The sequence below is a fragment of the Parus major genome, chromosome 1, assembly GCF_001522545.3.
Source record: "Parus major isolate Abel chromosome 1, Parus_major1.1, whole genome shotgun sequence".
In the NCBI taxonomy this organism is placed as follows: domain Eukaryota; kingdom Metazoa; phylum Chordata; class Aves; order Passeriformes; family Paridae; genus Parus; species Parus major.
In genome coordinates, this window is record NC_031768.1 from 73,099,749 (window position 1) to 73,121,763 (window position 22,015).

General features: G+C 38.4%; 1 protein-coding gene across 1 annotated transcript in view; it reads left to right on the top strand.

Annotated features, from left to right (window-relative positions):
* Positions 1-22,015, top strand: part of GUCY1A2 (guanylate cyclase 1 soluble subunit alpha 2) — a gene marked incomplete at its 5' end in the record, with an annotated part of 134,334 nt that overhangs the window by 45,131 nt on the left and 67,188 nt on the right. The window contains 1 exon segment of the mRNA XM_033515848.1: positions 16,604-17,089. Within this exon segment, the coding sequence (XP_033371739.1) occupies positions 16,604-17,089 (486 nt within the window).

Sequence of the window (22,015 nt, forward strand, 5' to 3'; positions counted from 1 at the left end):
CTGTAGTAATCTGCTCTTCTGAGTTTTCTTTTTTATAAATCAGTAAGTCTGTCTTTCCACCCCTTATGAGTGGGTGGAGGAAGAGAAAGGATGAAGTGAACTTTGCTTTCATATACCTTATTATGAACATTTAACTAGTTCAGTGGGATACTACAAAGAATACAAGCATGTAGTGGACATCCCGAGTAGTTTTCTGTAATAATGTAACATTACATCACAATCAGATCCATCATAAAAAAAGTTATGGCTTTGAGGCAGCCTGAATCCACTAAAGAGACACAATGTTGTGGGTAATGTTGTATCTCAGTTGTGTTTGGCAATGTTAAAAAAAAAGGGGATATGAGAACTGAGACACGCAGGTGTGATGGTGAGTGCTGAACGTGAAGTATTTGAAACATATTTTTCATCCCATAATTTTATTTCTCTTAAAAATTCCACTACTGGTTGGCAGAAGCAGATGATTTTGAGAATTTTGATAGTTTCCTCACTTTGTTTGTTTGTTTGTGGTTTGTTGTTTGTTTTTTTTTCCTAGTACATATACCCACCTTTCTTTCAGAAGTTTTTATTCTTTTAGAGACAGATGAGACTTATTTAGAGTAAATCAAAACAGAATCTCTGGCTAGGCATACAACACATTAAACAGATCTTGTGTGTTTTAGTTTCTGATCCATCCAGTTAAAGGACTTTTTAAGTTCTGTGGTGGACTTAGAAAGAAGTAGCAGAAACCTGTACAATGTCAGTTCTCAAATATATGTATATTTATTGGACTAAATCTTAAGAATGACTAAGGAAAATCAAATTGAAACATATGAAAAAAAGCTGTTTGTTTTGGCTTTTGCATGAAGAAATGAAAAAGCATCAAGTTTGGTGCCAGTAAACTGTCAATTTGTGGAAACAGCTGTAAATCAAATAATGCTTTATTATATTGTTGCACATTTGGAATAAGCTGGATTACTGCAGTGGGAATTATTTTGCATTTATACTGCAAAATGAGAACACGATGTTTCCTGAAATCACTAGCCAAATTTTATAACAAAATCCAGAACTTACTAAGGAGAAGAAATAAAGAAGAGGGGAAAAAAATTAATGTTAAAATCAAATGTTAAGAGAATACAGTGAATTTCCTTATACTCCTACTTAGTTCTTAGTCTTATTTTGTTAGGTTTAAGTGCTACCATTTATTTTGGATGATCTGGAAGAAGGAGAGCAAGAATTAAAGCAGGCTAGAGATAAGTATGATGTCTGAACTGTGTTAGCTCCCTTTGCAAATTAATAATGTTTTATCCAGATGATACAAATAGCAGGTTCTTGTTGATAACCATAAAGTATGATGAGAGAGAAGATCCTTTGGAGTTGGCCTCAGATCACCTGGAAAATTCTGTAACCGAAGAGAGGAAACCAGATTCTCTGGAGGCATTAAGACGTTTGACTCCCACTATAGAACAAAGACTAATGACAGTCATCCCATCAAAGGGTTTTCCATCTGTTTTTATAAGAAGGAGAAGTGAATTAGTGGCTAAGTAAAAAACAGATTACAGAAAACCAAAAATTAGCTGGGTTGAAACAAAGCCTAGAACTTCTCACAGCAAATATGCTTAAATGGGAGAGAAGTTCTGTTTTTGCTGATTCTGAGCTCCCAGGGAGACTTTGTTATTATTGTCCCATGTGGGGGTATTTAGCTTTCCATCTAGGTCAGTTTGGAATCATGATCTCTTCCTCCTCACCTCAAGCAGAAATTTCTTAGACTTCCTTAAGATAGCTCTTGGGGAAAAAAAGCTCCACAACGTAACAGCAAAACCAAGCAAACCCCCAAAACACCTGAAACACCCCAATAAAAGCAAACATGTCTCCTGAGCACAAAGTAGTACATCAGCAGCCCTGGTGATTCAGTCTGGACTGTCTGCTGTTGGTCAACAGCAGGCAGAGGGCAGGAGAATAGAGGCACCACAGATTAGGCTAACACAGCAAATCTAGTGATATAATTGTAGTGTTATCACAGTGCCAGTAAAAAGTACGTTATTAAACTCCTTTTGGAAAGAACACATTCTATTCCAAGGTTGATGTATAAATAAACACAGGTAAATCATTACTTCTGTGTAAGGAATTGAGCCTGGCTAATCAGTAAATGTGTGAAGCTGATACTGTTTGCCAAATACAGGCTGTTCATGGAATTGGTTATTTAATGAGAGTAATAGCACAGCTGCATCAGTGTGAGAAAACACAGCAGGTAGTGTTTGCTGGTCTAACTAAGAAAAATATGGTCTGATATTACCTGGGAAGGTGTACAGAAGTCAAAATGAAGACAAAGAGGGGGAAATCACTTTGGCATTATGTAGCCCAAGCAAAGGAATCAGTCTCTGTTATCAGAATGCCAGCCAGGTTTGATAAAGAATATTCAGTGGAAAAGTATGCCCAGAATTCATCTGAAATGGATTTTTAGACACCTGCTGAGTTGCATCAGGACAGAGATTTTTCTGTTCTTCTTGCCCCAGATATCACTAAAGGAAATACAATCAAAATATTTTTAACCTGAACCTAACTTCAGTCTGATAGCATTGATATATCTGAAAATAAAATTATCTTTTTATATTGAGATATTCCTTCAAGTTATGCAACCTTACTACCTTTTTTGATTTCAATAAAACCTCAACTTTTATATTTTATCACTTTATTTTGTGGGATTGAAGAGTTTTGAATTTGAGTTCACATGGATATATATTTTGCTTTATCTTTTGGCTTAAGTAATGTATACCTGTGAAATATGTCTTTTTCCTTGAATTATCATTTTCTAACCTAAAAAGATATTTTGCTAGGGTATTTTTGACCAGCTACTGTCAGTGTCTTCTGTAGCTATTAAGAATGCATCTCCCAATCTTACCTGAGAGAGGGACTATTTTTGGGGGTGACTAAAGAGCTTGCTAAAGTCAGCATTGTTGGAACTGCATGGCTACAACAGCTTTGAATATGAAACTGTCACCAGCTATGAAAAACAGTAATGTTTAAAATACATTTTTCATATATATTGCCAGTTCAAATTCTGACTCCAGAAGAAATAATTTGCAGGTTGTTTCACTGCTTAATTTCACTGTTAGGGTTTTTTGGGGAAGATTTATTCTGTTACAAACAAAATTATTTGGAACAATCTTGCTTCTCCAAAATTTTTCGTATCTTGTATGAACTGATTTTAATACAAAATCAGAAATTTAAAGTTCTATAATGAGAATGTCTTGATATAACAGATTACATGTTAAGGCACGGTGAGACAACAATATTATTGTAATTTCTTCTTGTGTGAATCCAAGACAGTTTTCCTTATGTTGTTGATTTTTCACACATGAAACTCTGATATTTGATTGATCTTTGCAGAATTTAGGCATCTGGTGATTTGAAGTGGGCAAGACAGCATATGGAAGCTGATCTCTGGAAAGCTTTTAAAGAAGAATCTTTGATTTAATTTTTCTCCTGACTTCAGTCATTAGCTGCTTTTTTGAAACATGAGCATTAAGATGTTGTGAACCTTTGCAATCAGCAGAAAATGCATTTTATATATATGCTCATCCACATTCAAATAGTATATAATTTCAAAGCATAGGAAAAAGCTGCAGTGGAGATTTCTACATAGTTAAATTGGTTGTTTATCCGCTTATCCCACTGTGTCATGATTTTTATTCTGGGGTCTTAAAAGCAATGGAAATGCCTTGGTAATCTGTGGTCATTTAACGTACTTCAGTTGGGTTATTGTGTATGAAATACAGTGGTGTTTTCAATTGACTGAAGGGCCATCAACCAAAGCAGAAAGGAAAGAAAGAAAGAAGTTTCATTCTTCCATCTTTTCACAAGTCACTAATACATCATAATGACTTATGATAAACAATAGCTTATTTTCTTGCCTGTTGAGTAGAGGGTGTTATTTCCTTTCATAAACATGTGTGGGAAGAAATTGGGGAAAATGGCTGGTTACACTGTTTAGCAATGTCTGACAAATCACAAATGTTATCAGAGAGTTGTTTTTTTTTGCCAGACTTTCCATTAATTTCCACTGATGCAGCATATACTTTTATGCATTGGTAGATATGACCTAGAATGTTTTGTGCACTGCAATAAATGGTGAATGTATTTTGATCATTCGAGAAAGGAAGGATATTCCACTTATTTGTGACCCTGTTTCCTAGAGTGTGCTGCTCTCAAAAACAGCCTCCCCATTAATTCCAAATGACTGCAGAGAAGGTCCTTTCATTGCTATAGCTCAAGAGCATCCCTTCTGGAGAGCCATGTGTTTTGAAAGCATTTGGAAAAATTGTTTAAACAAAAGATCTCATACTATCTTGTGAGAAAATTTGTGTCTTAACACAGAAATAAGCAATAATCAGTCTGCTTTTCTGTGTCATTTCTTCTTACCTGAAGCTGGGTAATCATCATCATTTTCTCTCATTTCCTCGACAGATGTAAGAATAGTTTCTTATTTTTAAGAAATCAACTGATCTGTGAATAATGCCATTGATTTAAATCAAAAGACTGTTGCAGTTGCAGTGCTGAATTTTACTGTCTTTTGAAAAAAATATTATTATTATTATTGAATATTGTGTGAGAATAGAATATTTGAGAGAATTAGTTTAACTTATTTTAACTTCATAAATAAATCATATGATTGCACTTGAGAAGTCTGATATTCTGTGTTCTCAGTACATCAACCAGTGTTTAATTTCATAGAATCATCAGCTTGATAATGCAATAAGATGTAATATTGCTTTAGTTGTTTTCTGTAGTCTTAATACTTTATTTAAGTATTATAAAAAATAATGCAATTACAAACATTAAGCATTCTGGAGGACACCATGTCTAGCCAAATATTGCAAGTTATATTTGAAAACTAGGCAAAGATTCCTTGATTTTGTGTTTGTGTTGAGTGCTACAGAACATAAACTGCTAATGTTCAGAGAGTAGAGGATTTCCAGTATAAATGTGTAGGAAAAATCTACATATTATAGGATATTGCAGCACTCTAACAATATCTGGTATCATTGCAAAATAATTTTAAGGTAACACACAGCTGTGTGTTACTGGGCCTCACAGTGGTTTTTACTGCTTGTTGAATCCAAGTAGATCCTGACTTGTGCTGAAGGAAGAAACCATTTATGAAAGCCTGTGTGTGTAAATGAAGTACATGAGTCAATGACAGGCCACGTAAACCCAAATTAATGAAAATGCAGAGCAGCTACTGAAAACACATGTATTACAGAGGTTCAATAAAACTTAGGACTAAGTTTTAGCTGAAAAGGTGCAGATTTACAGGTAAAACCTGAAGAAAATAAGGAAAACTAATTTCCACAGTGAGAATGTTTTCTTCCTGGCTCTTCTCATGGGACCATTTTCATGGGAAGCTTTAGGCAGGGCTCCCCTCCGCAGCTGCACAGGGGAGAGAAAGCCATGGGTCAAGATAAGGACAGGGAGAGGTCACTCACCAATTACTGCTGTGTCCAAAACAGACTTGACTTGAGGAAATTAGTTTAATTTATAACTAATCAAGCCAGAGTAGGATAATGATAAGTATAACTAAATCTTATAACCTTCCCTGCTGCTTCTTCCTGGGCTTAACCACTTTTGAATTCCCTGCCTCTTCCCCTCCTTCTGACTTTTCCAAAAGGAGTAAATAGCTGAAGTGTGAAATTTTGAAAGGCGCCTAGATCTTAAAACCAACTTTTGAAATACAGATTTTAGGCTTAAAGGCTAAAATTTAATTCAAAAGAATTGTAGGAGTCGAAGTACTGAAAATGGGGAGGCTCATCAAATGCTCTGCTCTTGAGGGAATTCTCATCTACAGATTAGCTGCAGGTCAGTATTTGCATAGGTTATGAATTGGTTGGAGCTGGTCCTGTGGATGTGCGTACAGACAGCTTTTCATTAGCTCCACTCAGCCTCTCAGCCTGTCCTGGGTAAGCTGGCCATGTTCCAAAAGCACGGTGGCTGTGTTAGCATCTTGCTGTGCCTGAGCAATATTTTCTGCTCCTCAGCAGGGTGCTTTTGGCTGAGGCGGAGCACTGCTAGGGCAGCCCTGTGATTTTGGGGGCTGGCTGGCTTGTGATCTGCCTACCCACAGACAGTCCTGAGAAACTCTGTGAGGCTCCCCTGAGGTACCCAAACACAGGAATCTGCAAGCTGAGGGAGGAGCTTCATGAGGCAGCTGTTCTCAATATTGTTATAGTGATCACTTCTGTTGTCCTTTTGTGCTGTGAAGTCCAGGTCTCCCATTTCCATCCACACTCACACTTGCCCCATCCCACCGCGCTCCCTCCAGGCTGTGGTGGCCCCCAAAGGTGGCAGTAATGGGGAGCAGCTAAGACCCTGGGAACATCTTATTTCTTGTCAGCCTGTGTCATTGAAACAGCTTGCTTAACTGCTTTCTTCAGTTTGTGCTAGAAAAGTCAAGGCAGTAGAGACTGATCATGTTTTGGTCTTTATTACCAACCACATCAAGGAGAAAGCAGTTAGGTGCAGTGAAGAAAATGGAAGGTAAACAGATACTTTAATGTGCACAGAAATGTGAATATTCACTTCATCTGACTTCTTCCTCTCAGACTATGTTCTATTTATAGTTATGTTAAAGGCATTTTAATGTTTTCATTTGCTTTTCATTTCTCCATGGGTTGTAAAATAAGTATTTTGTGGAAAACGGCACCTTTAACCTGAGACTACTAAACCAGGCCAGTGCATTCTTCCCAAATTCATTAACGCAGCATGTAAGAGACTCCACATGAGGACTGTCTTTTAGTGGTACCTCTCAAATATGATACAGAAGGTTATGAATGAAAGGTCTCCTAATGATGTGGTGGATTATGTTGAACACACTAAAAGAAATTCAACCTTTTTAAGAAATATTGAGAAAATATAATTTTAAAGGCCTGGTGCAGTTCTCACTAAAATCAGCTTGATATATTAACAATGGCTGCAGTGAGAGGTAGAATGGGTCTTTCTTATTATATCTAACTTAAGAATGATTGGACTGGGAAAAGAAGAAATTTCTTCTTCTCATGTTCTGAAAATTTATACTGCACCAAGAGACCAGAATTGATTAATCCCAATATCAAATTCTAATGATAGAGTCTTTTATAAAAGCTGAAAACTAGTTGATATATGGGGTAATAAAAATCAAAGCACAGTAAAAATACAAACACAGGACTCCAATTCTCATCAGTTTCCTTGGTGTGGTGTTGGCAGGAATTTCGAGTAAATTTATATACTTAAGATGAATTAGGGAAAGAGTCAGATTCTCTGAGTCCTGAAGGTGAAAAATTCTGCAAGCTAGCTAGTGTATGGGCTAAGAGATCTTTTAATCACAGGAATTTTAAGATACCTAGGTTGGTGGTGAAATGTCATATCTCCTAATGGTTGCTATATATATCTGTTCTCACGGATCAAAGGGGAAAACTGCTTCTGCTGCTCCTTGCCTACTGTTTTCATGAATAAACATATGCACTTATTTAACCATCTCACTGCTTTTTGCTAAATAAATAAATAAATAAATAAAAATATTCCACAAAGAAACAAGTGAGCCTGAATCTGAGAAAGAAAAGTACTTAGCAAGAAATATCACATAAATAAGAGTACTTCCTGCTAGTAGGTCAGGCAGCTGGGACAGATCACATTCAAAGGAGAAGCTCTTGTTAGGGGGTGAACACTACTAGTGGCAGGATTAGGTGAAACACTGGTTCATGCATCTGCACAAATCTTGGGCTGAAGACAGTAGGAACTAATCCAAAAAGTAACAACACTGTGGAAAATGGCAACGTCTTCTCTCCCTTCAGTGTACTGACACATTCCTCCATAATCCTGCTTGGTTGACATTGACAGAAATAAATAAAAAAATCTGTCTTTACTGACACATAATATCTGTCAGTTATAAAGGTTTTCCCAGGCACGAGATAATTAGAGATTTGATTATATAAATATATAGCATTTATTTTTAACTACATGTTTAACAAACATTAATTGGAAATATAATCTCTTTCATTTGTCTTTCATTGAGAGAATATTAAATATGGGAAATTTGCCTTATACTTTGATTGATCTGTTGTAATAAAACTGTGGTGGGATAGTAAGTACAAAAATGAATTTTACTTTGGTTGAAATGTGAAATTAATGCAAGTGTACGGCTTAGAGCATGTTTATTGCTACCACCACTTTCACAGTTCACAGATCTTGAGCATGTTACCCAGAGTGGCTGTGGATGCTCCATCCCTGGAATTCTCCAAGTCCAGGCTGGATGGGGCCTGAATAAGACGGTCTAGAGGAAGATGTCCCTGTCTGCAGTGGTGGGGGGGTTGGAACTTGAGGATCTTTACTGCCCCTTCCAGCCTAAGCCATTCTGTGATTCTAAACAAATGAGAATGTCTCTGAAAATTGTTTCCACTCCTCTGCTCCTGACCAAAGCAGACTTTTTAAACAGATATTTCTCATTTGTAACTCTGTGTTGTTGGAGTAAGATGAGTAGCTGAATATCTGCACAGGGTGTCCTGGCTTTTAATAAAGTAGCAGAGACATGTATTGTTGATATGTGTGCCACCACTGAGTGCCAGAGCTGTGGGATGGATGGGCAGCACCTAGCAGCCAGGACCTGTCCCAGGCACTCAGACTGAGAATGTGGGCACCACACACACCAGCACTGACACCTCCCTGGGGGTGGGGATGGGGAGAGACCGATATTGGGCTGTTCCTTGGGCCCGTGCATGGGCCATGGCCAGGCAGGGCAGGGCTGTGAGAGCATCGCTGAGGCAGCACTGACAGCCCCCATGTGGTCCAGGGCCCTGGGAAGGGCTGGGGGTGTCCTGGGAGACTGGACAGGAACTATCAGGCCAGCAGTGCCTTTGGGACTCACACAGGTCATGTTTAAGTGTATGAAGATATTTATTAATGGAAAAAAATTAAATCTGTTCTCAGTATGTTGATGTTCAAAGGGATTTTGAAATTCTCTTGGAAACACTGGTGCATTTCTTCTTGTTTTAGCATCTGTCTGGTGTTGACCATGCTATGTTCTGCTGGCCTGCTGTGTTGAGTTCACCCACTCCTCTTCTTGAGAACATCTGTAAGGGAAGCTGACCAAGGAGCACATAGGGTTGAATTCTGACTCTTTTCTGTCTTGTGAAGATAGATGTTCCTTTGAAGGAATCCTTTTCCCACTGCTCTTATTCCACAGGGCTAGATTTTTCTTGGACTTAGCCAAGTAGCAGTCAGGAGTAACTTCTAAAAAGCAATTTCTGTGTCTTGAAACAAGAAAAGATAAACTGTAAATCGTCGTGACCTTTTTCAGGTGGAATCCACTGTTGCCGTTTGTTATCTAGTTGGTTTGGCAGACTAATGTGTTAGAGTTGTCTCCTTTACCTCTTCCCCTTTGCCCCTTTCACATGTCCTTACAGGTGGCTCCATGCTTTTGATATGTCATGCATACCTATGCTTCTTGTGGAACAGATCCTATCTAGCCGTAATTTGTTTGCTTTTAATCTGCCACACTTACTCTTTTGGTACCAATAAATTATTTTAGAGGTCCAAGCTTACAGCTGAAAAGATATTAATGTTTTTCTCATTATCACTTTCTCTCTCTTTTACATTATAGAAAATGAATGTATTCCCACCAAAATTTTGGATTTCCTAAAGGTACAATATATTTGCTGCCAGTCTGTGTTTGTGAGGTATCTATGACATACAGAAAATGTTACATTTGGTCACTTTGGTCTGAAGACTGTTGCATGTTATGAAACACTCCAGGGTTTGCTACAGATATTGAGAAATATTTTAACAGTCACTTTGCTGCTGTGTGGAATAATATTCTTTTGACAATGCAGTGGGCTGGAAATACAAACCTGTAAGCAAATGCTGAGAGTTACAAATTCATAAGTACCCAAGCACATCCTAAGTTGTGCTGAGCAAACCTTGTCTAGTTTATTCAATTGTGTGAGGCATCGATAGAAAAGTTACTTTTCATTTCTGTGGAGATTAAATGTATTTATCTTAGCTTTTTTTTTTTTTTTTCAACAAAACACAGGTATAAGGGAAGATGGTAGTTTGTTATTTTTATCTACAGATAAAATAGCAAGTCAGGGTTGCATTAGAATATGATTTTTTCTTATTTTCATGAATCTTTCTCCACAGCTAGTTCTGCTGGCTGTGGCTCTGACCCCACTCTATAAGCAGAGCCGGAGTATTGGAGAGGTTTTAACAGCTGTTCCTTTTTCTGTCTTAAGGGTCAGAGTCACGCTCTGCCTATCTGGTGGCCAGCCAGCCACAGAGTAGCAGTAATTTTACAGGCATACCAAGTCTTTATTTTATTGAATTGATCTTTGGAGCATTTAAAATAGAAATCTTCTAGATCAATAGAGAACTCATATTTCACTTAATGTACTTAACATATTTGCATTTAGGTGTCTTTCAATGCACAGAAGTACATGCATTCCTATGAATTAGTTAATTCTGATAGGAGGTAGACTTAACTGACCAGTACAGGCATATATGTCCAAGCCTTGTCCTCCCTTTACCACAGAGAACTGTAAGTATTTCTAGACATAGGGCATGACTCATTTGACCATGACTTAGATGTCTCACATAGATCACACAACTTTTATTCCAGAAGCACCTGTTTCTCTTGTTGCCTGTAGAAGGAGTTATAAACTGACTGAAGCAATGAATTCCACACTGACACTACATTAATTATCCCAGAAATAACTTGTGTAGCTTTTGTTTGAATGCAAAATGGTACCCTGCTATCCTTCTCCTTCCTGTTTCCACATAGATTTCTTTTAAGTCACTGGTTCATTCCTCTGCTTTCCAGACAGACTGATCACCTTGGACAGGTCTCACAAATCTCCACTAATGCATAATCCAACTCCTCACCATAATCCAACTCCTCACCAATGATGTTTCTATTCTCACTCTCCCTATGAATACAAGAATATCCCATACTAAACTAATTTTTTCCAATTTGAGGCTTTTACTTTTTGTTCATTTCATAGACTGAGTTGGAAAGGAACCTCTGGAGCTCATCTGGTTCAACCTTCTGCTCAAGCAGTCACTTAGAGTTGGTTTCCCAGGACCACATCTGTGTGACTTTTGAGTATCTCCAAGGATGGAAACTCCACAATCTCTGTAGGCAACTTGTAGCAGAGCTTGGTGACTCTGTATAGAAGCAGCGTTCTCTGATGTTCAGAGGGAGCCTCCTTTGGTTTGTGTCTATGGCCCTGGTCTTTTCTCTGGGCACCACTGGATAGAGTCTTGCTCTGTCATTCCTGATCCCTTCAGGTGCTTATGTACATGGATAAGATCATCCTGAGCCTTTTCATCTCCAGGTTAAACAGTCCCAGTTCTCTCAGCCTTTCTTCAATAGGGAAGATGTCCCAGGTTCCTATCATCTTTGTTGACCTCTGCTGGATACTCTCCAGCTGTGTCTCCTGTAGTGTAGATCCCAGAACAGGACACAGTTCTCCAGGAAGTGAAGGATCACTTCCCTCCACCAGCTGCAACACTCCTCCTAACGGTGCCCAGAGTATTCTAGCCTTTGATGCAAGTGCTCATTGCTGGATGATGTTCAATTTGATGTCCACCACTATCACCACTTTTCTGCAAAGCTTTTGCCACTGGATTTGAAAAGAGTTTGATCTCTTTGCATTGGCACTAAGTATTTTTGAAGAGTTTCATATGCCTACCCTTAGATTTTTCTTCTTTGGGGTGAACCATCAAATGTTTTAGAATTTTTTTTGTAGGTCATATTTTTTAGACCTTTCATTGCCTTCATTGCTTTTCAGCAGACTCTCCAGTCAATCCACCTCTTTGTTACACTTAAAAAGGAACAGATTTGCCCTTCTGGAGTCTGAAAATCGGTGGTCACAGCATAAGGATTACTTCTTGTGTTTTGCAAGCTGAATTTTAGTTTACATGGTCCTATATAGTGTTTTCTCTCTTAATGACAGCATGACATGTTAGCTTACATTCTTTTGTTCCACTCTGCAGTCTGGGCCATCCTCTTAGGAACAGACTCCCTGTACTTTTTGCATTTGATTATTTCTGTCTAAACATATTTATTGCCCTTGTTTTGAATTCCAGCTTTAGCCCATTTTTCCAATTTAAGAGATTTTTTAAAATTCCAGTGTTGTCTGTCATACTTTCAGCCCTTCTCGATGTGTCATGGGAACAGCAAGAAAGACATTACATTTCTTTCTGCAAGTGTACTGTTGCCTTATCCAGTGTTCACAAAATCCCCCAAGCTGCTGACTGCTCAAATATTATGAAATACCTTGCTGTAAATGCTCCTGAGACACTGCCATATATCCTATAGGACATTCAGAGAAGTCCAGTTATTTTAAAACTTAGGTTAGCACCTGGACCTCCTTCTGCAAGTCCCCCTATATTGCTTGTACCTTGAAGTGATGATGGTGATTGTGTTCAGGTTCAAGCTGATTTTGCCCCACTTTTTCCATCCTCTAAATAACTATGAGCCGGGTAAAGAAGCAGCTTTGTTTTCTCTTACTGAGTTTGTTTATTGTATGAAATCAAACATGCATGTGCAACTGTGTACAAAAGTGTGGCCTAGCACTGTAAGTTTCTAACCTAATTCATATAAATAAAAACTTAAAAAAAGACTATAATCACAGTTTGGGAGGGTTTATGCACTGATCAAAATCAAAGGGGCAGGTCTGCTGAAATTTGTGGATTGTAGAGGCTGCAGAAAAGGTCTAGCCAATTAGAAAGAAAATCCTTTTTAACCCCTCCAATTATTTCTCAAGGATACCATCCTGTATTTCCTTAATCTTTTTGAGGAGACATGTACACCTTCTCTCTGTCACTATTCCAAAACACACATCTTTGTCCGGAGTAGTTATCCTCCCTCAGTGGAAACAATGAAGCTTTTCTCTGTGCTTTTCCTTAAAGATTAGGCAGTGAATTTGGCATTTGATTCATAAGCTTTTTGGTCCTAGGGTGGCTTGCATCCAGAGTATACAGAGGGTGTGCAGAGGGTTGGATATCTGTACCTTATGAAGTAGCTGGTGGTGCACTGCTCTGTAGGACACACTCCATGTTCTCGAAAAGCAGCTTTAGAATAAGTTAATATTTCTCAGCTGGGTCTTTGGGGAGAGAGGCTGAAAGAGTTCCTTAGAATCAGGAACCGTTTGCTCCCTTTCTTTGCAGTAGATTCACAGTGGAAGTAAAATTCAGCGGTAGGTTTTTTTGTTTTTCATCCCGGAGCTACTAGGCTGCACTGTCATTTCACAGCAACAGAAGACTGTAAAATATGATATATGATTGCTCTTTTCAAAATGTTCTCTTATACCACTGTAAATCAGGAGAATGTCTTCTGAAAGTGGTGGAATTATTCTCATTTTATTCAGTGAGAATATAATTAAAGAGACAGGAAGGCAATGAAATGTAACAGTAATGAAATACAACTGATGACAGAAATGTTTCAGTCTTTCCCTGCTTACAAAAAAGATGGATGATGCCATCCTGATTGCCTGTAGGCTTATGGTCCAGGTGTAAAGCTGTCCAGCTTTGGGGAGGTGCCCAGATGTGTGACTTACTATGGCAAACTTCAGGCAAACCTGATATCCTATAACATCAGCTATGTTTTAAGATACAAAGAAGAATTTAAGAAGCAAGAGAAATCGAAGAAAAGGATGGGGGTCATGCTGGATCACAGTTGCAAACTGAATTCTGCTAGAAAGTGTCTGAATCATGTCTGAAACTTCTTTGGAAAGGGCAAGAGCTTTGCAAAAACTAAGAAGAATGATGCAGTCTTAACTCTTCTCTATTGCTGTTCTTTACAAGACCTGAGTGTTTCTCCCCAGGAAAGGTGGGGCAGTTTTTTGTCTGCTGTCCTGTTCCCTGTTTGGCACCTTGAAGAGACTGGCAGGCCATTTTCTAAAATATCCATCAGTCATTAAGAGAGAGCAGGATGACAGAATCACTAATGTAGCATGAAAGAAGTGATAGGAAACATCAACAATTCCTGTTAAGCAGAACAAGTGATAATAATATTCAGGGAATAAAGCTGAAATATCACTGAACCTTTGACAGTTTTAGGAAGCTAATCAGTTGTGTGTGGGGAATATCTTTGCAAAAGTTTCTAAAAATGCTCTGGAAACACTCAACCTTGCTGAAGCAGGGGGTCAGCTCACTTGGTTATTATTAGTTAGGCATTTTACAGCATTGTCTGTCTTTTATTGCTTTTCGCACTTAAGTCTCAAAGTGTGTTACAGGGTGGTCAGTAGCATTGTTCCTGCTGCGCTGAAAGGCAAATAAGAAGTCAGGGTTGATAATTTGCCTGGGGTTACCCAGAAGCAGAGCAGAGGACTCAGTGTGCCTGTTTAGTACATTATTTACTCAGGTTTCCTGAGAAAAGTCCACCTGGGGAAGGTTGGCACAATATATTAACACAGAAAGAGATCACATCAAAGAGTTTTAACACCTCAAATTGACAGAGGCGAAGTGGGAACACAGGGGGATGCATAAATTTTCTTCTAGTCTCACAGCAGATTAACAAGAGAAGCACAACTTCAAGCCAGGTGCCTTGCCTTGCTGATAAGCGGCTCAACCCCAGGCTGGGCTGGCTCAGCCAGGGTCTGTGGTCACACTCTCTCCTCCTGAGCTGAAAACACCCTGTTTTCACCTGGAGATGGAAGAGGCAAGTGATAACATGAGATACTTTTATTTTGCACAAGAGCAAAATTCTACAAACAGAAAGTCTCCGGCACAGGGGAACAAAATAGGAAGAGAATTCAGAAATGCTGTACCATGTATTTAATATTTGGCAACTTGTACTTCGGAGTTAAAACAATTTTTCATGTACCCTTTTGAAAACATGAGGCTGCATGCATGAAGAAAACATCCTATTTCCCAGGGAGCCATGTTTCAAAAGCAGAAAAAGAACACTTATCCATGGAGCACTAAATCAGCTTATGTAGGTAGCTGACTAACTTTCTCACAGAGATGATTGTCCCAGAGTGAAGCTGAGGAACCAAGGCTTAGAAATGTAAGTATTAAAAGGTGTGCAGGAACATAAATTAGAAAATTTGACAGTTTTAATGACTTGCATTTATTTTCACTTGCTGACTTCCCTGGCTGACATGTTAGGCTGCTAGCAGAGAAAGCAGAGGGCTATAGGGACAGGATAGACTCAATTCCCATGTTTCCACAGTCTGCAATGGCAGCATATTACCTGATGTAAAAAAAACCCAACCTAATAATTGTAGGAGCTTCCTACAATCTCCCCTAGACGTGGAACTACCATGTAAGATTACCTGTTACCTCAGCAGGAACTTCCAGGCCAATGGACACTTAAATCACATCATTATTACACACCTGGACTCCCTGATGGAGGTTTTTCTATTTTGCTTGGTAGGATTATGGATGGAGGGAGGATTAAATGATAAGTGAATCATGTGACAGCAAGCAAATGCCTACATGATGCAAGAAATGGTGACTGGAGGAGGCCTTTTCATTTCAAGAGATTGTGTGCAATAGAAAACAGATATATAAGGCATTATGGTGCATAACACTGCTTAGATGCACCAGGTTTGTGTGTTTTGCCTGTAATGACTATGGGATCCTCAAGGTCTGTGGGCATTTTAGATCACGTGGCACACACTATTGCCCTGGTGTTTGTGCAGTCCTGGAATGGAGACATTAATGGGGTTGTTTTTCATAACAGAGGCTATGGCATGTATTTACAAAGAGATACAGTTTGTCTGATTTAATTTAGCTTTCAATGTCCATTTCAGTCTGGTAGTTTTGTGCTCAACTGCCATCATGGAGCAAGAGGTAACAATCCATGGCCTCAGTGATACCAAACCTTGGACAGCACTCAGAACATCTAGACATTTAACAGGCAATTGCAAAAGCTATAAACCAGTGTGATGAACCACCTGATGCTCCTTCCCAATGTACCTTCTGCTATCCCATGAACGCAAATTGGATGAATCTCTATTACCAACAAATCTGCACATTCTGAGTGTCAGTGCTCAGGTCTGCTGCATGTATGAGAAGGAAAACAGTAAACAGGAGGACTAGCACAATAATTCCATGCCATTTGTTATTTTATAGAGCTGTTTTTCACATTTACTTTTATTTGCTTCTTCTATAAAATGGCCACAATTGACTTGTATTAGATATTTTACTGAAAAAGAACAGAAAGCACTTCATTTCGCTAACCTGCTTTCTGACAGTTGCAATTTCTTTTTACTTTTTTTGCTTTTTTATAATTTATAGCTAAGTAACAGAGAAAGAACAACTCTGAAATTTGCTTGTAATGCTAGATACATTCCAGGAGCATTATTTAGATGGCACTCTGAGTATACATATTATTGCTTTCTTATTTAATTGGGTACAAATAAAATCCAACATCTGATTTGGGAATACTTTTGTGTCAGCTTAGGTTATTTTCTGACTCAATTTGTTGAGCAGACTGTGAGTCTCATTACTTGAGTAGGTGACTGCAAGAGGCTTCTGTATAAAAGGCTACAGTTAATTGTTTTAGCTGAAAAGACAGAAAGTAGAATGAGGATCCACATCTATTAGCTGATTTTTCCCCTTGTCTGAGCAATTTTTTTTTTATTTTATTTTACAGGTGATGGAAATTAAAGGACAAATGATTCATGTGCCAGAATCAAACTCAATATTATTTCTGGGTTCCCCCTGTGTGGACAAGCTGGATGAGCTGATGGGCCGAGGCCTCCATCTTTCGGACATACCTATCCATGATGCTACTCGTGATGTCATATTGGTTGGGGAGCAAGCGAAGGCGCAGGATGGCTTGAAAAAACGAATGGATAAGCTGAAGGCAACGCTAGAATGTACACACCAAGCCCTGGAAGAGGAGAAAAAGAAGACAGTAGATCTCCTTATTTCTATTTTCCCGGAAGAGGTGGCTCAGCAGCTGTGGCAGGGGCAGCAGGTTCAGGCCAGGAAGTTTGATGATGTCACCATGCTCTTCTCGGACATCGTTGGCTTCACTGCCATCTGTGCTCAGTGCACGCCCATGCAGGTCATCAGCATGCTCAACGAGCTCTACACGCGCTTCGACCACCAGTGTGGATTCCTTGACATCTACAAGGTAACAGCTCAAGTCCTAACCTAGCAAAAGTTAACTGAAACGAAGGCAGAAAAAATCCCAGTAGCTTTCTTCCTAAATTGCAGACCTTCCTTAGAAAAATATGTAGGTAATATTTTTGTTTTACATGCAAAAAAACCTAGATCTGAAATATGATAGTTGAAACTCAAATGCTTCAATATGAAACTGTCATCATGGTACTCCAATGGGAATATAGGCCTCATATCCCCATTTTCCTATAGAAATATCTCTTTGCAGAGCATCTCCTGTACTATAGCCTGGTTTCCTTTAGATGACATGTCAGCCACAGCATCCTAACAATGAAGAAATGCACAGTGATGAATCCTAACCCAAGCTGCAGCTCCTGAGAGGCACTCACTTTCAACTTGAATGGTTTAGGGTTTAGGCATTTATCTTTCCCTTGAAAAAACTAAAATTTTCCATAAGGAGCAAGCATTCAATAAAGAAAGTTATTATAAGAAACTTCCACTGAAACACAGGAAGAGGACAGCAGATGTCTATGCATAGTAAATGTAATGTTAGGGACATGGTGCTGGTGTGCCATGCTCCAAAGGAAATATCACACATGTTGGTCCCATTAGAGAACTCATCTTCACTTCTCTTAAATGGATTTGGTGTCTAGTATGTATTTGAAAGTAAAAACAGGGGAGGTAGAATTTAATAAATGCTCTGAAGATATTAGCAGTGTAATTATCCTCTGCAACCTACAGACTGCTTTGTATATGGAATGCCTTTAATTTTGTGATAGAAGAAATAGACCAAGTTTCTTTTTATATGTTAATGCACAAGAGAAAAGAGATGTGGTTGTAAAATTATATATTGACTTTATTATGTGCCTGAGGTTTGCAAACTAACAGTTTTCAAACTATTTCATATAGTATTTGTTGATAGGCTGTAGAGAAAAAGGTCTTACAAATGTCCTGCTTCTTTCATTTCTAGCCTTTAATGCACTTTAAAAGGAATGGAAAAATAATCACTACCCACCTAAATAATAATAATGGCTGAAAAGTTACAGCATGTACCACAGATAGAACTGAAAATGGTGTAGCTAAAGGTTGGTTGGGCAGTTTACCAAAGTAAACAAGTTACCAAAGTAAACAAGCGCACTGTAAAGAAGTTTTAGGCTCCTGGTTTAGGGGTTTATTTCACTAATGATCAGAAGGCAAAGGCCATTCTGGGACATGAATGCAGTGAAGGTACCAGCCCTCATGTGAAAATTGTTATGGTGATGCTGTTAGAAAAGATGGTGAGTGTGATCTCAGTTTGTGTTAGTCTAATGTTGCTGCACTGGATTATGACCCAGCTTCAAGAACAGGACTTGAGGGACTTCTAACCCAGAGTCAGGAGGGATACCTAGTGACCCTGCTTCATATGCTGTGTGTTCACATGGGTGCACTCACTGTGCTCCCAGGTGATTAATTTCAGCTGTTTTGAAGCATTCAGAATATCCTTTGTTGAAAATTATGGTTGCACGGGAATAGGATATAAAGTGTGCTTTTTATAGATATAGATACAGAATATACTCTATGATCTGACTGTAAAGAAGGTTGGTTGAGTCCTGTGAGAACACTAATAACGAATATTTATGCATAGGTCATGAATATTATATCATTTAGACCATGGCTTTCTGCCTTTCACCTAGCCTTGGGCTACTGGGGCTAGAAAGATGTTACTTTATGAAGATACTGTCCTGACCAATGATAAAAGGTCACAGCTGTTGAGGTAGGCAAGATGAGATTTATGCATTCATAAAAAGAAATAAGCTCTTCTGTGTCGAGACTCCCATGTAATTCTGTGAGCCAAGGTCTGAATAAAAACCTGTTTTTCTATGGAAGAACGGCTTACAGCTCAACACACTCTCACTGCTGTTGCTGCCCTAATATAGGCAGTTCCCTCTCAGATCCTTCCATCCTGGATTTTCCTTATCCTCTATCTCCCCCCATCCCTCCACCCACCCAACCTACTTGTCCCTTGATTCCCACCACCACTCACTCATGAGCAAGGCAGTGTGCATTTTGGCTGTTTTGGAGCTGTATGTACCTTTTTTTCCCCCATCCAAATGTTTTTAAATATTTTTTTTTTTTTTGACCAGAAGTCTAAAAAAATTTCTGAGGGGTTAAGTGAAACTGGCTCAGTTTAGCACTACAGAAAGAAAAAACTCAGGCAATGAACTCTTTTTTGTTTCACTAGAGAATCAGGCTTAAAATAAAATAGCAATCCTTTTGAAAGAAAACATTTACATTTTAAAATGAAAATAGGTTGTATGTTTATATCTTTTTCATTTGTTTCAGGTGATATTCTGGAAGCAAATTTTATTGCTAGGAATGATCACCACCACCACAATTATGATTTTAGAAGTTATTGTCAGGTAGTGAATTTTAGATACTTAATCACCACTATTTGTATCCAGCTTGCCTCAAAGATATACTTGTGTAACTAGGCTACAGAAGTTTATCATATGACCTAAATACATCAATTTTTGAATTTGCTTGTTTTTAAGCAGCATGGCAAGGATAATTTGCAAAGGTTATTTGGTGGGCGCATCTGAATACCAAATTCACCATTTTGTAAACAGAAAGTTAAGTAAAATACGATAAATAAATTCCATGTTGTAAATTATTTACCCAGGTTTACTGTTACAGCATTTGTATGCAGAAACTCACTGCTTCTAATCTGGCAGTGAATGTAATATTTTCATTTGTCTCCCGCTATTCATCCAGGGATGTTTATGGAGAAATGTGGCACAGAAAGAACAAAGATCCTCACATTTAACTAGTCAAACATAGAGGGCAAGCATAATGAACTCTTGGATACAGACTGAAAATGCTTGGAGAGAGCTGAAGGGTGATGAGTTAGACTTTGAAATTTCTTAGAAATCAAAGTAAGTAGCTATAACTGATGAGGTAGTGAAAGCTTATCCAATGGATGGAGGCATAGGTAAGAATGACACAGACAGATGATGGGCCCAGAAAATGAATTTCACAGCAGCATTTTGAATGGATAGCAACCATGAGAGATCACATTTGTCCAGGCTGGGGGAGAACAATGCTGTAATTGAGATGCACGATGTTATGAGTCTGGGTGACAGTTTTAGTAATCTAGAAGAATCTTTGTTTTAGAGAGTGAAACCTGGGAAAGGATCTGCTGACATACAGCCTTGGTGAAAAGATTAGGAGGGACATGTTCATGATAATCACAGAAGAACAAGGAGGGGAAGGAACTGAGACCTGGTGATGCATTTGGAAACTGGTGCTGTTGACTATCAGCACTAATTATATTTGGCTTGGAGTTGAGGAGTGGGAGAAAAAGTCAAGCAGGGAGTGCAGTTCAGATCATTGTAGCTGTGGATGCTTGGCAAGCTGGTGTTTGAGGACATGCAAGTAGAAGCATAGACTCCAGGAGCAGAAGTCATGGGAGAGATATCTCAGTAAATTTTGAAAGCTGTGGCTTTGGGTAAAATATATACTTGTTGACCTGACAGTTTTGACCTGATTTTCTCTGCATCTGAGTTCCTGTTTATCAGCCAAGTACTGGGAAACAATGCTTCAGTTAAGCTATCTCTTTATCAAATAACCTATTTAGATATGCTGCAGCCATGTCTTCTGGCATTTAAAACTTAACCCTGCCGTCTGAAATCTTCCCTACTTAAGATTCCCACAGCTTCTGTTTCTCCTTCATGTAATATGTATTTGACATTGGCTCATTTAAAATACTTGTTTCCTGTTGAGTCCTTCTGCCTTTGTAGGCCTGCTTTCTCAGCTCTTTTCCCCTCAGTTTCCCTTCTGAAACATTTCCCTTTTGCACCCTTTAACTACTGTGGAAAGGCAGCATTTGTTGTGCATTTTTTTTTGGCTATATATATTGGCTGGGTAATGTCAAGCCAAATAGAGCAGAGCCAGGCCTGATCCTGTAGGTGTTAGTTTCTTTGTCCTTTCTCTAAACAGGGCAGAATTTGTCCTTGAAGACATTACAGATTTTCCCTGACACTATACTTCACTTTCTGTAAAGTGCTAAGTCCCACTTTCCTTGTCTAAGCAGAGAGTCCTAAATGTTTTTTGAAAATGAACTGTGGTCAGCTGTCAGAATTACTTTGTTATCCATCTTCATTGTAAAAATTATAATTGAAAGTTTATTGAGTATTTATATAAGACAGTATAATTACATACATTCATTTTACAGTCAGAATCCACAGCTTTGTTATGTGAATTCATGCTTTCTTTTCAGTTTCATTTTTTGGTTAAACTAGCACTTGTTCTGACTGGTACCACACACAGCTTCCTTGAGCTTTTATTCCTGGCAACATGATACACTTAGTATGTTAGATCTTTATTTTCTGATTTTATATGCCTAACACTATATACAGCCTTAATGTTTACTCATTGTAAAGACCCAAGACTAAAAAATTATGGGAAATCTGGACTGTCCTGTAATCATTCAAGACTAATACCAGTTTTGAAAAATGTTGTTTATATTTAGGTTGTGACATAATGCTTTTAGGAACGTAATTTTAAACTCCCATTTTCTAAGAATATCACTTTACATTTCTGTTCTGGTAGTTAAAGTTGCAGAAATCTGTATTCATTTTACAGAAAATACCAGTGCATTCTTAGTGCCATGACTATCTCCTCTTGAGAACTAATACATCTCGTACTCAAATACATGTTCTCAACCTTACTATCAGTGCTATAATGACTAAAGAATACTTCATTAAGCAAGGTCATGAACTTCAGACTATTCTGAAGTTTTCCAGGCTTTATGTTCCATAAGTTAAAAAACACAGTTTCCAAGTTTTAATGTATAATCTATGGCCACTATTTTTGCCATCCAGTTTTAACTTCTTAAATTCTGTGCAAATACTTGGCCATTTTGAGAAGTTTTGAAATTCTAAACTTCAGCTTAGGCATTTGC